Source organism: Salmo salar, chromosome ssa06, assembly GCF_905237065.1.
Source record: "Salmo salar chromosome ssa06, Ssal_v3.1, whole genome shotgun sequence".
In the NCBI taxonomy this organism is placed as follows: Eukaryota; Metazoa; Chordata; class Actinopteri; order Salmoniformes; family Salmonidae; genus Salmo; species Salmo salar.
Genome location: NC_059447.1, coordinates 84771524 through 84789662, shown reverse-complemented (window position 1 = coordinate 84789662; position 18139 = coordinate 84771524). Strand labels below are relative to the sequence as shown.

The window sequence follows — 18139 nt, the reverse complement described above, 5'->3', positions numbered from 1 at the left end:
CAACCAGCTTCACCTGGAATGCTTTTCCAACAGCCTTGAAGGAGTTCCCACATATGCTGAGCACTTGTTGGCTGCTTTTCCTTCACTCTTCGGTTGACGTCATCCCAAAACATCTCAATTGGGTTGAGGTCAGGTGATTGTGGAGGCCAGGTCTGATGCAGCACTCCATCACTCTCCTTTTTGGTCAAATAGCCCTTACACAGCCTGGAGGTGTGTTGGGTCATTGTCCTGTTGGAAAACAAATGATAGTGCCACTAAGCGCAAACCAGAAGAATGGGGTATCGCTGCAGAATGCTGTGGTAGCCATGCTGGTTAAGTGTGCCTTGAATTCTAAATAAATCACTGACAGTGTCACCAGCAAAGCACCCCCACACCATCACACCTCCTCCTCCATGCCTCACGGTGCGTCTCAAGCAAGTCTCTTTTTATTATTGGTGTCCTTTAGTTGTGATTTCTTTGCAGCAATTCGAACATGAAGGCTTGATTCACAGTCTCCTCTGAACAGCTGATGTTTTTTATTTAACCTTCATTTAAGTAGGCAAGTCAGTTAAGAACAAATTATTATTTACAATGAGGCCTTCCCCGGCCTAACCCGGATGATGCTGGCCAATTGTGCACCGCCCTATGGGACTCCCAATCATGGCCGCTTGTGATAAAGCCTGGATGTTGAGGTTGGTAACTCTAATGAACTTACCCTCTGCAGCAGAGGTAACTCTGGGTCTTCCTTTTCTGTGGTGGTGTCATGAGAAACAGTTTCATCACAGCGCTTGATGGTTTTTGCGACTGCACTTGAAGAGACTCAAAGTTATTGACATTTTCCGGATTGATGGACTGTCATTTCTCTTTGCTTATTTGAGCTGTTCTTGCCATAATATGGGCTTGGTCTTTTACCAAATAGGGCTATCTTCTGTATACCACCCCTACCTTGTCACAACACAACTGATTGGCTCAAACGCATTAAGAAGGAAAGAAAGGCACACCTGTTAATTGAAATGCATTCCAGGTGCATGCATTCCAGGACTACCTCATGAAGCTGGTTGAGAGAATGCCAAGAGTGCAAAGCTGTCATCAAGGCAAAGGGTGGCTACTTTGAAGAATCTCAAATATAACATATATTTTGATTTGTTTAACCCTTTTTTGGTTACGACATGATTCCATATGTGTTATTTCATAGTGTTGATGTCTTCAATATTATTTTACAATGTAGAAAATAGGTAAAATAAAGAAAAACCATTGAATGAGTACTGTGTCCAAACTTTTGACTGGTACTGTATATTGAATAAAAACATAAACGCAACATGTAAAGTGCTGGTCCCATGTTTCATGAGCTGAAATAAAATATCCCAGAAATGTCCCATACGCACAAAAAAAGTAATATTTCTCTCAAATGTTGTGCAGAAATGTGTTTACATCCCTGTTAGTAAGAATTTCTCCTTTGCCAAAATAATCCATCCACCTGACAGGTGTGGCATATCAAGAAGCTGATTAAACAGCATGATCATTGAACAGGGGCACCTTGTGCTGGGGACAATAAAAGGCCACTCTAAAATGTGTAGTTTTGTCACACAACACGATGCCACAGATGTCTCAAGTTTTGAGGGATCGTGCAATTGGCGTACTGACTACTGGAATGTCCACCAGAGCTTTTGCCAGAGAATTGAATGTTAATTTCTCTACCATAAGCTTATTCTGATTGGCTGGGCCTAGCTCCCAAGTGGGTGGGCCTATGCCCTCCCTGGCCCACCCATGGCTGCACCCCTGCCCAGTCATGTAAAATCCATAGATTAGGGCCTAATGAATTTATTTCAATTGACTGATTTCCTTATATGAACTATAACTCAGTAAATTCGTTGGAAAAGTTGCATGTTGCATTTTTGTTTTGTATACATGCAAATATATGCACAAGATTGGTAAAACATTGATGAAGTGTTCATCTTTTTTTTTAAGACACTAAAGAAGAAAGACGGAATGAGTCGAATAAGAAATATGTTGAGTTGAAAGACAAGGGCTAGTCATCTCCAGGTTCCAGTAGTCAGGCTGCGGCTGTCTGTCCTCGGTGTCTGATGCTACACACCACTCCACTCTTTGGTCTCAGAGTGCCAGTGTCCAGGATGTCAAAGGACTGGCCAGGCAGTAGGCTGAAGTCAAACCTCTGGAGCAGCTTGGCCATCACTACCTTCGCCTCCATCTGCAAACAACAGAAGGAATCTGGTGTGAGCATGTGTGTGTGTGTGTGTGTGTGTGTGTGTGTGTGTGTGTGTGTGTGTGTGTGTGTGTGTGTGTGTGTGTGTGTGTGTGTGTGTGTGTGTGTGTGTGTGTGTGTGTACGTGCCTGCTACTGTGTGTGTGTCTCACCTGTGCGAAGCTCTGTCCCAGACATGAGCGTGGTCCCAGGGCGAAGGGGTAGTAGCAGTAATAGGGTCTTCAGGACAGAAACAAACAACATCCATAACATGACAGTTAGCTCTTAATCAGTTCAAATGTTGTAAAGAAACAATTAAACAATATTGGGTCACTTACTTGGCAGTATCTGGATGGAACCTCTCTGGGTCAAACTTCAGCGGCTCCTCAAAGAACTTCTCCAACCGTCCACAGACGTATGAATTGAACTGTGAACAGACAAGATAGGGGCAGATACAACAGTTAGAGTAGTGTACAGTAGAGACACACCAAAATAGTCAATGAGGTGCTGACTAAAATACATGATTCCATATGTGTTATTTCATAGTGTTGATGTCTTCACTGTTATTCTACAATGTAGAAAATAGTAAAAAAATAAGAAAAACCCTTGAATGAGTAGGTGTGTCTAAACTTTTGACTAGTGCTGTATATCTTATTTTAAATATATATATTTTAAAATATATTTCCTTCTTTATTATTTTCCCTTAACCCTACCACCCCTCCCCTAATTGGATTAAACTAATGGACCACAACACATAGGCATCTACTTCCAGCTTATACTGTACATGCTATATACATTTTACAGACACAGTATATTTGACATTAGTTATCTTTTGTTTGTTTTTGGTCCCAGCTTTAAGCTCCCCTCAACCCCTCCCATCTATCTCTGAAGACCATCCAGTCCCATCCTTCAGCTCCCCTCAACCCCTCCCATCTATCTCTGAAGACCATCCAGTCCCAGCCTTCAGCTCCCCACAACCCCTCCCATCTATCTCTGAAGACCATCCAGTCCCATCCTTCAGCTCCCCACAACCCCTCCCATCTATCTCTGAAGACCATCCAGTCCCAGCCTTCAGCTACCCTCAACCCCTCCCATCTATCTCTGAAGACCATCCAGTCCCAGCCTTCAGCTCCACTCAACCCCTCCCATCTATCTCTGAAGACCATCTAGTCCCATCCTTCAGCTCCCCTCAACCCCTCCCATCTATCTCTGAAGACCATCCAGTCCCAGCCTTCAGCTCCCCTCAACCCCTCCCATCTATCTCTGAAGACCATCCAGTCCCAGCCTTCAGCTCCCCTCAACCCCTCCCATCTATCTCTGAAGACCATCCAGTCCCATCCTTCTGCTCCCCTCAACCCCTCCCATCTATCGCTGAAGACCATCCAGTCCCAGCCTTCAGCTCCACTCAACCCCTCCCATCTATCTCTGAAGACCATCTAGTCCCATCCTTCAGCTCCCCTCAACCCCTCCCATCTATCTCTGAAGACCATCCAGTCCCAGCCTTCAGCTCCCCTCAACCCCTCCCATCTATCTCTGAAGACCATCCAGTCCCAGCCTTCAGCTACCCTCAACCCCTCCCATCTATCGCTGAAGACCATCCAGTCCCAGCCTTCAGCTCCCCTCAACCCCTCCCATCTCTCTGAAGACCATCCAGTCCCATCCTTCAGCTACCCTCAACCCCTCCCATCTATCTCTGAAGACCATCCAGTCCCATCCTTCTGCTACCCTCAACCCCTCCCATCTATCTCTGAAGACCATCCAGTCCCAGCCTTCAGCTCCCCTCAACCCCTCCCATCTATCTCTGAAGACCATCCAGTCCCATCCTTCAGCTCCCCTCAACCCCTCCCATCTATCTCTGAAGACCATCCAGTTTTGATTTCTAGCTGCTACATATTTTTCCACTGTGCTGTGATGTTTCACAATATGAACAAATATTACAAAAACACTTGACAGTGGTGTTGAGGTAACTCACGAAGCATGTGACTCCTGCTGGGATGGGGATGCCGTTGATGGTGATGTCATTGGGGATGAAGCGAGACGTACCGGGAGCCGTGGGATACAACCTCAGAGTCTCCTTCAACACCTGACGGGGTAGATAGATTATCAAACACAACATTTTGAGTTACCTGGCCTTAGACCTGAGGACTTGTGTCAGCTCCCTCCCTAATGCTTTGGCTTTAGCTCAGTGGACTAATACAAGAAGAAGCATTGTGGTACACAGATGACCCAGGTTAAAACCTTGTTGGTCACAACAAGTTTTTTTTAGTTTTTTTAGGGGGTAGATCAGTTTTAATATTGCAGATACATTGTGGGTTCTATCAATGTAATTGTCGGCATCATTTCCAATCCCCCATAAAATATATATATATATATATATACACTACCGTTCAAAAGTTTGGGGTCACTTAGAAATGTCTTTTTTAAATTTTTTTAAGCAAATTGTTTGTCCATTAAAATCACATCAAATTGATCAGAAATACAGTGTAGACATTGTTAATGTTGTAAATGACTATTGTAGCTGGAAATGGCAGATTTTTTATGGAATATCTACATAGGCGTACAGAGGCCCATTATCAGCAACCATCACTCCTGTGTTCCAATGGCACGTTGTGTTAGCTAATCCAAGTTTATCATTTTAAAAGGTTAATTGATCATTAGAAAACCCTTTTGCAATTATGTAATCACACAGCTGAAAACTGTTGTGCTAATTAAAGAAGCAATAACACTGGCCTTCTTTAGACTAGTTGAGTATCTGGAGCATCAGCATTTGTGGGTTCGATTACAGAATAAAAATGGTTAGAAACAAAGACATTTCTTCTGAAACTCGTCAATCTATTCTTGTTCTGAGAAATTAAGGCAATTCCATTCGAGAAATTGCCTAGAAAATGAAGATCTCGTACAATGCTGTGTACTACTCCCTTCACAGGACAGTGCAAACTGGCTCTAACCAGAATAGAAAGAGGAGTGGGAGGCCCCGGTGCACAACTGAGCAAGTGAACAAGTACATTAGAGTGTCTAGTTTGAGAAACAGACGCCTCACAAGTCCTCAACTGGCAGCTTCATTAAATAGTACCCGCAAATCACCAGTCTCAGTTTCAACGGTGAAGAAGCAACTCCGGGATGCTGGCCTTCTAGGCAGAGTTGCAAAGAAAAAGCCATATCTCAGACTGGCCAATAAAAAGAAAATATTAAGATGGGCAAAATAACAATAGTCAATACAATAGTCATTTACAACATTAACAATGTCTACACTGTATTTCTGATCAATTTGATGTTATTTTAATGGACAAAAAATATGCTTTTCTTTCAAAAACAAGGACATTTCTAAGTGACCCCAAACTTTTGAATGGTAGTGTATATTATTTTAAATATATATATTTTTTTATTATGTTCCCCTAACCCTACCACCCTTTCCCTAATTGGAGTAAACTAATGGACAACAACACTTAGGCTTCCACTTCCAGCTTATACATACTACATACTATATACTACATACTACATACAATATACTACATACAACATACTACATACATTTCACAGACAGTATATTTTAGATTAGCTATCTTTTGTTTGTTTTTAGTCCCATCCTTCAGCTCCCCTCAACCCCTCCCATCTATCTCTGAAGACCATCCAGTCCCTTCCTTCAGCTCCCCTCAACCCCTCCCATCTATCTCTGAAGACCATCCAGTCCCAGCCTTCAGCTTCCCTCAACCCCTCCCATCTATCTCTGAAACATATCTCTGAAGACCATCCAGTCCATCCTTCAGCACCTCCTGAATTCCATCTATCTCTGAAGACCATCCAGTCCCATCTAGTAGTCCCACCTTCAGCTCCCTCAACCCCTCCCATCTATCTCTGAAGACCATCCAGTCCCATCCTTCAGCTCCCCACAACCCCTCCCATCTATCTCTGAAGACCATCCAGTCCCATCCTTCAGCTCCCCTCAACCCCTCCCATCTATCTCTGAAGACCATCCAGTTTTGATTTCTATTTGCCATATATTTTTCAACTGTGCTGTGATGTTTTACAAAAGTTCTGAACCTTTCTATTCTCATAGTTTCTACAGATTGTACATTTTTGCTAAGAGTATTATTATATTATTGATCAATTGATGATGGCTTTTCAAATCACCCAGCAGTGCTATTTCCAGAGTTAGCTCCAAGTAAATGTTGCACTTTTTCAGCTATTCCTGAACCTGTGACCAAAAACAAGCTACATATGGGCAGTACCAAAACAAGTGATTTACTGATTCTGTCACAACTACAGTTAATATAGTATAAAAACGATCAATTAAGTCACTGTACCTGAGACAGGTAGGTCATTTTCCCCAGGTCATCAAAGCTGATTTCCTGTTTCATCCCGATGACATCATCCACTTCTTGCTTCACACTGGAGAAGTTATAGACACCAAGAAACACAACCAAAGTATTTTTTATTATGGAAATTATCAATAAACAAAAAGAGGTATGATGAGCCCAAATCTCAAATGTCCAGATAAATCTACCCTGATTGATTTGATATTGACAAATGTTCCACATAAATATTCTGCGGTTGGTGTTTTTTGTAATGATTTAAGTGACCATTGTGCTCTTGTTGCTGTTAGAAATACTAAGGTTCCTAAAACAAACCCACGGTTTATTCGTAAGAGAAATCTGAAGAGTTTTAATGAGCAGGATTTCTTTCATGATTTGTTTTATTTTGACTGAAGCAAGATTAAGCTTATTCCTGATTTCCAAATAGTAAACAAACATGCCCCGTTCCGCAGGTTCAGGGTTAAAGAGCGGGATAATCCATGGTTTTCTTCTGAGCTGTCTTGTATTATTCACGACCGTAATCTAGCCTGGGCTAAAGCAAGGAAATCATGTTCTGATGCTGGTTGGCTTATTTTTAGGCAGTTACGAAACAAGTGTTCTTTTCTTCTCAGGGAGGCCAAGTCTGAATATTTTATGTCTGTTACCACTGATAACCTGAGTGACCCTAGAAAGTTTTGGAAGGCTATTAAGTCTATGTCTAGTAACAGTAATGTTAATGTTAATGAATTACCATCATGTGTATTGAAGGACTTTGTTGCTGTATATGACAAAACTGAAATGCTGAATTGTTTCAATGACCACTTTGTATCATCTGGTAGGCTGTTTGATTCAATCTCCTCTGTTATTTATTGTTGTGCCTCGTCTCTCACAAAGCTTTCCAGAACTTGCAAACTGCTTTTTATACTGTTCAACACACCTTGTGTCAATTGAAGCTTATCCTCAATACTGACTAAACTAAACTAATGGTGTTTTCTGAAAGCAAGAAATAGATCTCTGAACCTTTCACCTATTACTACCTGTCAGGGAAATGAGATTGAGACTGTAACCTCACATAAATATATTGGGATTTTAATTGATGACGGCCTCTCTTTTAAATTGCATATTCAACAACTTACAAAAAATTGAAGCTGAAGTTGGGATTTTATTTTAAGAATAAGGCCTGTTTTTCTTGTGAAGCCAGGAGGGTAGTATCAGCTACATTTATGCCTTTACTAGACTATGGGGATATTTTATATATGAATGCTTCCGCTCAGTGTTTGAGATCAAATGACACCCTTTACCATGGCGCTTTGAGATTTATTTTAAACTGCAAGACCCTTACGAACCACTGCACTTTGTATACCAGGGTTGGCTGGCCTTCTCTAGTCACTCGTAGGCTCAGTAACTGGTATACTTTTATTTACAAAGCCATTTTGGGTTTACTACCGTTTTATTTGGGCATTTTTATTGTTCAGAAATGTGGTGGGTACTCTCTTCGTTTGCAGGACTTTATCCTGCTAACTGTTCCAAATGTCCGAACTGAATTTGGTAAAAGGGCTTTTTATGTACTCTGCGCCATTACCTTGGAATGCCTTACAAAATACTTTTAAACTGGAAGAACTTGTCCCGATTGGTGTTTTTAAATCACTGATGAAGGATTTTGAGACTGATTCCCTGACCTGTCAAAGTTTTTAATTTGCTGTTTTATGATTTTGTTATACTCTTGTGAATTCTATGGTTTTTACTAGATTACTTGTAGTTTTTCATGTTGTCCGTCTGTAATTGTGTAATGACTTGGTGCTGCCTATCTCGGCCAGGACGCTCTTGAAAAAGAGATTTCAAATCTCAATGAGCCCTTCCTGGTTAAATAAAGGTTAAATGAAATTAAATAATAAGACCTACTTGGCCAATATCTCTGGCAGCCTTCCCAGTTCCATGACGGCAAAAGCTAGTTGATTGGCTGTTGTCTCTTGCCCTTTCAAGAGGAAGACAAAACAGTAAAGGCTGTTAAGGTAACTCCAGCTGCTGAATCTTGAATTGTGTAGGAAATTGTTTTTATGGAGACCCACCCGCAACGAATAACGTTACAAAGTTGTCCAGCATAAGCTCCTCATCTTCATTTTCTGTGTTTTCCTCTGAAATTATGAATTTAAACAAGTTTACAGCATTGAGACAATACTGCTACTGAACCTCATCAATAACATGACTGTTTTAGCTAACAACGTCACATGCAGAGCCACAAAGTAAAAAGTCTCCAATGTTTGCCTGGTCCCAGATCTGTTTGTGCTGTCTTGTCTTGCCATCTCTTGCCAACATTGGTAGGAGTTGGTAAGACAGCACAAACAGATCTGGGACCAGGCTACTACAACGTGCCTTTGCCAGCCGTCTTGAGGATCTGTGTCAGGATATCTTTAGGAACATCCTCGCCATTTTGGATGGCCATTTTCCTCTCGTTGATCCACCGTCTGCCTGTCGAACGCAGGAGCTGAACAGACTCCTTCACCTCGTTGATGAACTTCTTGTTCTTTGGGTAGAGCTAATATGACATTCAACAAAATGTAATTATTAGATTAGGGAAATAGGAAATTCAACCATATTTATAGGCCATCTAGGGACTGATGCTATACATTTTATGAAGCATTGTGGTGAAGTACATCTGTCTGTTGTTGATTCAGTGTGCCAATGTTTTGACTGTATGTGTGCTTATAAAATAAAGGTGCCATCCAGGGCCGGCTCTACGGTGTGGCAAAGCCGGACATTGACCCCACTGATAGAATTTGTGCCCCCCCCCCACCCCACAGTTTCCCCATAAACATATGGGCCTGCCAGTAGCTCAGACCAGGGAAAAGAGGCTATATGCCGTGTGTGCGATCATGATCTGAGGAGGGGGAGGGAAGGAGGATGCAATGAAGTCATATTTAGTAGTTAAAATCCTTGAATGCATTCTGATTGGGCACCTAGCCATTGAATGTCATAATGTACCGCCTTCATGACCTTGTTTATGAACCTTATGGTCCCAGGGCGGGTTATTTATGACCAGCATGTCAAGAGGGATGCCAAGCTCACCGAGCAGCCTACAGCAGGCCTGACTATGAGGTTTTGGACCAGGAGGTTGAGGACCCTAGCATCAAATCTAATACCCACCAAGTCTACAAAACTTAGAGCACTCTGTTCGTAACAGATTGTAGTTTTGAGAACAGAAAACGGTATTGAGATCAAATGTTTCATCAATGACAAAATATGTAGACCGTGGAAACGCCAAGCGGATGAAATATCTGTCTCATTGTTCTATCTGTGGTGAAGGTCTTTGGCTTTTTCGGCTCTGGTTATCAGGACGTATCAGGACGTATCAGGACGTATCAGGACGTATCAGGATTGGGAAAAGGCGGTGCTTCACTTCACACGGATCAGAAGGGGGAGGCTTTTGCTGAGAATTTCCTTTTGTCAGGGTGGAGAATTCACACACCGGAACTCTCAATTTATAACGCATTTAATAACGCAGCTGACCAAATTACACAAGATTTTTGTTCTGGGTTAACCAAGATTATGTCACTATTTACCTGGAAGGTGGAGTCTCTGACATAGTGGACCATTCCCTTCAGACACATCTCTATGGCTTTGGGGAACAGAGTGTCACTCTCCTTCAACAGATCGAGATCCACTCCAAACGCCACCTACAGGTAGAAACACAGATTAACAACATTGATGTTGATGATACATTTATTATGAGTGCCTTTCATGTTTCAGATAATAATACCTGACCAGCAGCAACTCTGAGTCATAGTTATGCATTATAATGGCTAGCTCACTGGCTTGGCTGCCTAATAGCTAGATTACACTGTAGCTGGCATAATAACTGTGTAAGTCAGTTGTCATAACCTGAAAATGTGTCACTATGACTGGTTCTGCTGTTTGTCATGAAGACAGCTTTATGTGAAATATTAAACTGGTAGGGGTAGTGTGTGAATCTGGGGGTAACAGGAATGACCATTCGTTACCTTGGTGATGATATCCAGGGTCACAAGGTTGAACATTTGGTGCATGTTGGCGGCTGTGTTGGTGTCAGCCATGTCTGCCAGTTTATCCATCAGACGCTCTGCCCGCTCGTTGAACGCCCCCATCTGACCACGCAGGTACCTGGCAATACACAGCACGATGGAAGGATGGATGGATAGGTGGGTGGATTGGTTGACTGACTGACAGACAGACAGACTGATCCATTGAGCAATTGATTATTACATCATGTGAAATAGATAAGTGTCTTACAGACTGCTGAAGGCAGGGTCCATGATCCTTCGCTGTTTGTACCACGCATCATGATTATGAGCCGTAATCAGACCACTTCCCAGAAACCTGCGGAAAAGCAGGACAACAAAGTATTTACTGTACCTTGACAATGAATCCACTTGCCACTGACCAAGGGGTCCAGTTGTAATGTATAGGTGGCTTAATGTAAGTCAGACAGCATTAAGATTGAATGTATTGGAAAATATTGTACCGACCGAAACGTCAACACAATAAAAAAACGCAAATGTAGCGGTAGGAAGTCAGTGGCTGTAATCGTTATATGTTGATATAGCATAAATGACACAACATATTCAGGAATCACCTCTGTCCAAATAGGTTGAAAAGACCCTTGTAGACCAGTGAGTCTTTGGGGTACTTTGGTGACATCAGCACTTCCTGTGGCGAGAAAGAAAAATGTCTGTTTAGTTTGTGGAGGAAATGGAATGGGCACTTTATTTTAGGGTAGAGTACAGACAGAAAATGACTGGGTATTTTCTTTGTAAAATAGTACAAAGAAATGGACTGATGCTTAACTCCATCCATTAAACGTGTGAAATATTGTGTGAAATATTCAGGCGCAGGTTTACCTTGGTGGTATCAGGGCAGGTGACAAACAGCATCACAATGTGCATACCGTTAATACGGTACACCGGTCCATATGTCTCCGACCTGTCAAAGATACAATAGAATACACTAAATAGAATGTAAAATGTACCAAGACAACTTGGTGTGTGTGTGTGTGTGTGTGTGTGTGTGTGTGTGTGTGTGTGTGTCTTGGCCACTGCTCCATGGCATTCAGCTCACCATTCCAGGAATTTGTCGTGGATAACTCGACCATTGCTAATTTCCCTCAGGATTGCGGAATGTCCGAATATAAAACTGTGGGATAACAAGAGACGTTTATTCCATAACTGACAAATAAGGACGTTATGTTGAGAGATCCCTTTAACCAAGTTCACTCAGTGAAAACGCAAAAGACAGGTGAAAAAGCGACCCCTGGCGGTTATTAAGGCTAACTGTTCTCTAGTTTGTCTGATTCTTATGGAACTCAATATACATAGTTGAAAATAACTTCCAGCTACAGTATTTAAAATAAATGTTCAGGTTACATAATAATGACTTACCTGTCCCTTGGTGGTCCCGGTATGTGATCATATTTCAAATGAATATATTTTATGTACAGACAAAAACAGAGAAATACGATCAAAATCAAACCAAGTAGGCACATAAGAACATAACCAATCCAACCTGTAATCAAATGAAAAAGTGCCATATTGCAGTAGACTAGCTAGCTGGCGGTGACCCTACAAGCAGGGTATGAGGTCTGCTTTTTGGACTGAATTTGGTCAGGGTCAGAATATGCCGCGTTCACGTTATAGTCGAAACTCGGAAATGTATAACTAGGTAAATGGTTGTTGTTATACATGTGCCGCGTTCACGAATCAGCAACATTGACATTTCCGAGTGTCCTAGTTCCGAGTTGTGAACGCGCACTAGTAGTCTACTTGTCTGTTGTTATGGTTTACTGTGTTCGTGACCAACTTCCGGGGTTCATTGTATAACGACAAAAGCTAGATTCTTCATTAGTAAAGACTACCTATGTGCTTGAAAAATGACGCATTTGGCTCTATAGCTCAGTGGCAGAGCACTGGTCTTGTAAACCAGGGGTCGCGAGTTCGATCCTCGCTGGAGCCTAGATATAATATATATTTTCTGCCACACGGGTACACTGAGAACGTGTAGAAGAGAGCCTAGAATATGATATCGTGTTGATAATTATCTGATATATTTTGCACACATTTGAACCCTATGGGTGAAATTTTAGGCACGTGTTGACTGCAAGTGTAAGAATGCTGCTTAGATTTACCGTATATAACGACTCCCACATCACTGTAGTCGGCTGCTACAGACCGCACTCTCTTTCTGATGTCCTGCACAAGCTAAATGACTCTGAATTCATTATTGTAGGAGATTTTAACTGGGACGTGCTTACATCTGTATCGGACTCTTTTAAAGAACTGTGTGATTCTCTGAATTTCGCGCAATGAATTAATCCACCAACAAGACCAAATCCCAGAGCACCTAATAAATCAACGCTATTGGACATTCTTCTAAGGAATAATTTATCCCATCGACTTGGATATTCTGAAATGATGTCAGTGTTCACTGTGCGATTACTTGTGTTAGAAATGTAAAAATGATCAAAGCCCGTTATATTTTTTTTAATACAGTTTAGACAGTTTGATGAGCAAACGTTCTTACATGATCTGTACCATAATATTGACAGAGTAAGTCTGATTCCCTACGTTGACACTGCCTGGGACTATTTTTATGTGAAATTTTTGTCCATTTGTGATAAGCATGCCCCTGTGAAGAAATGTAGAATCAGTGGAAGGGACAATCCCTGGTTTTCAGATAACTTGGCAGAATTAATTACAAAGAGAAATATCTCTGGGCTCAAGCTATAGATACAAATGCTCCTGTTGACTGGGCCTCCTTCAGAGTGCTAAGAAACAAATGTACAAGATTGATCAGGAAGTCCAAATCAGATTACTATTTAAATGCAGTCACAGAGAAACTAAACAACCCTACCAAGTTCTGGAAGCTAATCACATCAGTGTCAGGTTCTAGTGTATCCTCTGGCCTTCCTGACCATTTAATGAATGATTCTAATGAAGTGAAGGATAAAGCCCATATTGTAGGGTTTTTAACAAACTGCTGGTTCAGTTTTTAATAATGGTGGGGCCCAGGCCTCTAATGTAAGCTCTGTTACAGTCAACTAGGATATAGGCCCGCATGTGAACCATTTTAACTTTAGCCTACTTCTTATGCTTATATCTATAAAGCACTAAAGGCTATAGATACTAAAAAGTCTGCAGGTCCAGACAACCTGGGCCCCTACCTCTTAAAGATAGCAGCTGGCTCACATTTTCAACTTGAGTCTCTTGACCAATTCCATACCCAGCTATTGGAAATCAGCTTATGTCCCCCACTGCTAAAGGGTGGAGATCCCTCAGACGCTAATAACTATCGTCCTACATCCAAACTCTCTATCCTGGCCAGTCTATGAATCCCTAGTGAGGTCACAGTTAAAAAAAACTTCTTAATTGAAAAGAACATACTGAGCGGGGTTCAGTCTGGCTTTAGATCGGGGCACAGCACCACAACTGCAGCTATGGCAGTGGCAAATGACATCATAAATGCACTTGATAAAAAGCAACATTGTGCTGCTCTGTTTGTTGATTTATCAAAGGCCTTTCATTCAGTTGACCATGAATTGTTGCTAGCTAGACTCAGTAACATTGGTATCAGTGAAAGTTCCTAAACCAATTTAGTGCCCCATCTTTCTGACAGAACACAATGTGTATATACTGACAATCACAAGTCTAGCTTTCTAGAAATTAATAGAGGTGTGCCCCAGGGTTCCATTTTAACTCCTGTGTTGTTCTCAATTTGTTTGCATGATTTGGGAAATAGGATGCAGCCAAGTTACATATATATGCAGATGATACAGTCATGTATTAATGTACTTCTTCTCTGGTTCAGGCTGTTGAAGAGCTCCAGACTGCTTTTCAGTCACTGCAGGCCCCACTTTATGGTCTCAACCTGGTCTTGAATCTACAGAAAACTAAATGTATGACCTTTACCAGGTCTCACACTCAGCCAGAGAAGGTTAGCATTGTCACATCTTGTGGCTTATCTATTGAAAAAGTGTCATCCTACAAATACCTAGGTATACGGTTGGATGACAAGTTGTCCTTTAAAGTTCATATGGATAATCTTGTGAGGAAGCTTAAATGTAAATCCGTTTTTATTTCTGTAATAAGGCTTGCTTCCCGCTTATGGATAGAAAGAAGCTTGTTCAGGCCACTTTTCTCTCTGTAATTGATTATGGTGACTTGTTGTATTCTATACTATCTATTGTATCTTAGCCTATGCCGCTCTGTCATTGTTCATCCATATATTTATATGTATATATTCTTATTCCATTCCTCTTGTTAGATTTGTGTGTATTAGGTATTTGTTGTGGAATTGTTAGCTATTACTTGTTAGATATTGCTGCAATGTTGGAACTAGAAGCACAAGCATTTAGCTACACTTGCAATAACATCTGCTAACCATGTGTATGTGACCAATACAATTTGATGTGATGCATGCAGCCTCCTCTGCCTTACAGAGACTGGACTCTGCTTATAATGCATCCTTGTGCTTTATTACAAATGCCAAGTCACTCACGCACCATTGCACATTGTACCAAATGGTTGTTTGGACGTAACTTTATATGCGCAAAAAGCTACATTTGTATGGTGTTCATCTACAAAGCCCTTTTGGGTAAACTCCCTCTTTACCTCTGTAGTCTGCTCTCCTTCACCACCAGCAGATCCCAATCCTGGTCTGCTAGGTGGCTGCTACTTAAAGTCCCCAGGACATTCACAGTATTAGACAAGACTGTCTTCTCTTCTTGTGCACCAGAGGCATGGAATAGTCTACAATCCATGCTTCATCTAGATATGTTAGTGCCACTGAATGAATTGAAAACATTGATGGGAGACTCTGTTACAGAGGAGTGTAAATGCTTTTTTTTTAGGCTGGATGATGTTGTATTGTATGTTTTAATTCTGTAATGTATTGATTGTTGCTGCCTTCTTGGCCAGGTCTCTCTTGAAAAAGAGACTGGGTCTCAATGGGATTTTCCTGGTTAAATAAAGGTTCAATAAAAATAAATCAAATTATGCTTCCATTGTTTAAACCAAGTGTGAAATGTCTTCTCTGTTCAGCTTTGATGTTACTGCACTGCATCTCAGTGTTAGAGGCGTCACTACAGACCCTGGTTCGATCCCGGGCTGTATTACAACCGGCCTTGATCGGGTGTCCCATAGTGCTGCTCACAATTGGCACGGCGTCGCCCGGGTTAGGGGAGGGTTTGGCCGGGGTAGGCCGTCATTGTAAAATAAGAATTTGTTCTTAACTGACTTGCCTAGTTAAATAAAGGTTAAATAAGTTCAGAAACAATGTATTCATTGTTTGAATTGGGTCAAACATGCAAGTGCACAGGTGTGTATAGCTATCCTCATTGTCATATGTATTCATTCAACTGTTCAGTTGAATAAAAGCTTTATCATGGTGCTACAATAACAAATGAATAGGCCTAATCATGTTTATAACATGTATATAACACAATAATAACAGGTCTGAGAGATGGAAGTGATAGATGTGATCATGTTGGAGTTTTGAGTCTCTTGTAGGCTGAGTTGCAAGGAGCTTTTTTAAAAGCTTTGTTCCAACTTCCAACTTAAACGAGACAGAGTATGGCTCATGTGAATTTACTGGATGCCATATAGCCTAGGCCTAACTGATGTGTCACATACACGGTAAAAACTGCTCATGCATTTCCCTCTAATAGAGGGTTAAGGAGAAGTGAATTATAATGTCCCATGTCTCTGAACTTCTAATCGAGTTACATCTCCATATCCTATCATCCACAGTTAGGCCTGTGTTTGTTTGTGTGTGTGTGTGTGTGTTTGTGTATGTGTGTCTTCTCTTTGCCCATAGATTGAGTTGAGATCTTGTCTGCTCCAATGAAGAGGCAGGAAGTTCCTTCTCTGGCTCAAAATAGGATCATTGTTATGCCAGCCAGGCGTAGAATGGTAGAGCAAACCAAACCCTCTCTTCACTGCCTAAAAAACCCTATCTATCCCTCTCGATTGGAGAGCAGAGCGGGCATACCTCAGAAATACAATTATACTCCTTATATCCAGTGGCTTATGGGTAATTCAAGGGTAATTGTGTGAATCAATGGATATCAAATTAGTTCAGAATAGCAATTCACAGTAGAGAAGGAGGAAGCAGCGACACAGATCAGCATTGTAAATCAATGAACATTTTTGCTGTTTGTGATTCTTCAAGGGAATAAAATGCATCAGATAATGTCTGTCATTGTTCCCAGAAGAAAGGATATCTGCTTCAAAATCAAACCTGTAGCCTACCTACGTCAGGTCATGATTGGACATGTAAATACAATTGTAATCCCTGCTGAGGATAAAATCTATTTTAATATAGTTAATAGATCTGTCAGCAGACAGAACAGCCAGTCCAGGTGAAATAGAAGTACATTGTTTTCAGATCAGTATGAATAAAGGACAGGAGAGGAGGACGCCTCTCTAGACTATTGAGATGCGGCCCGCGGCTCAGAGATGTATTGATGTTTGTCTAACAGAGGACGCCTCTCTAGACTATTGAGATGCAAGTATGTCCAACAGCAGGGGGCAGTCTCTGTTCCGTTTGGAAGTTCCTTCCTTCCTGATGTCATGCTGAGGGCCTTTGCACTGCCTCACTTCCATGGGCTAGTTAGGGCAGTGATTCTCAACTAGGGGTACTAGTACCTAGGACAGGGGTGGGCAGACCTTTTGGCTCAAGAGGCACATTGAGTTTTTGAAACCAATTGAAGGGCCACATACTATATGTGTGACAAAACATGTGAAGCCTTTATTCATTTTCACATTGACATGCAACTACTTGTGTACTTGTAGGTGTACATATGCTTGAAAACAATTCTACCCTTGTACCATCTCTATCCTTGTTTTTTGTGAACAAATTTTTTACAAAATTGATGTAATTTATAACATCAGACACAGTCAAAAGCACACACAGATCCTGCATCTCTACCCTTGTAAAGTTCAATCAAACTTAGAGTCAAAATATGCAAACTTAAAAATATATACACTACCGTTCAAAAGTTTGGGGTCACTTAGAAATGTCCTTGTTTTTTAAATACAAGCAAATTGTTTGTCCATTAAAATAACATCAAATTGATGAGAAATACAGTGTAGACATTGTTAATGTTGTAAATGACTATTGTAGCTGGAAACGGCAGATTTTTTATGGAATATCTACATAGGCGTACAGAGACCCATTATCAGCAACACTCACTCGTGTTCCAATGGCACGTTGTGTTAGCTAATCCAAGTTAATTATTTTAAAAGGCTAATTGATCATTAGAAAACCCTTTTGCAATTATGTAATCACACAGCTGAAAACTGTCGTTCTGATTAAAGAAGCAATAAAACTGGCCTTCTTTAGACTAGATGAGTATCTGGAGAATCAGCATTTGTGGGTTCGATTACAGGCTCAAAATGGCCAGAAACAAATAACTTTCTTCTGAAACTCGTCAGCCTATTCCTGTTCTGAAAAATGAAGGTTATTCCATGTGAGAAATTGCCAAGAAACTGAAGATCTCGTACAACGCTGTGTACTACTCCCTTCACAGAACAGTGCAAACTGGCTCTAACCAGAATAAAAAGAGGAGTGGGAGGCCCTGGTGCACAACTGAGCAAAAAGACAAGCACATTTGTAAGGGGTGCGTACTGGCGGCAGAGAAG

The 18139-nt window shown here is 41.3% G+C and overlaps 1 protein-coding gene and 1 non-coding gene across 2 annotated transcripts; one reads left to right on the top strand and one right to left on the bottom strand.

The window, feature by feature from the left end:
• Positions 1–1605: 1605 nt before the first annotated feature.
• Positions 1606–12297, bottom strand: LOC106608238 (cholesterol 24-hydroxylase). The gene is made up of 15 exons (XM_014206078.2): positions 11885–12297; positions 11565–11639; positions 11348–11429; positions 11083–11156; positions 10740–10826; positions 10472–10610; positions 10034–10147; positions 8847–9009; positions 8543–8608; positions 8376–8448; positions 6486–6570; positions 4154–4264; positions 2520–2608; positions 2355–2421; positions 1606–2188 (listed from the first exon to the last, which is right to left on the bottom strand). The coding sequence occupies exons 1-15, from the start codon at positions 12031–12033 to the stop codon at positions 2033–2035; spliced, it is 1530 nt and encodes a 509-aa protein (XP_014061553.1). The 5' UTR covers positions 12034–12297; the 3' UTR covers positions 1606–2032.
• Positions 12298–12383: 86 nt separating this feature from the next.
• On the top strand, positions 12384–12455 carry trnat-ugu (transfer RNA threonine (anticodon UGU)). The gene has a single exon. It is a non-coding gene; the product is annotated as a tRNA-Thr (tRNA).
• Positions 12456–18139: the final 5684 nt, after the last annotated feature.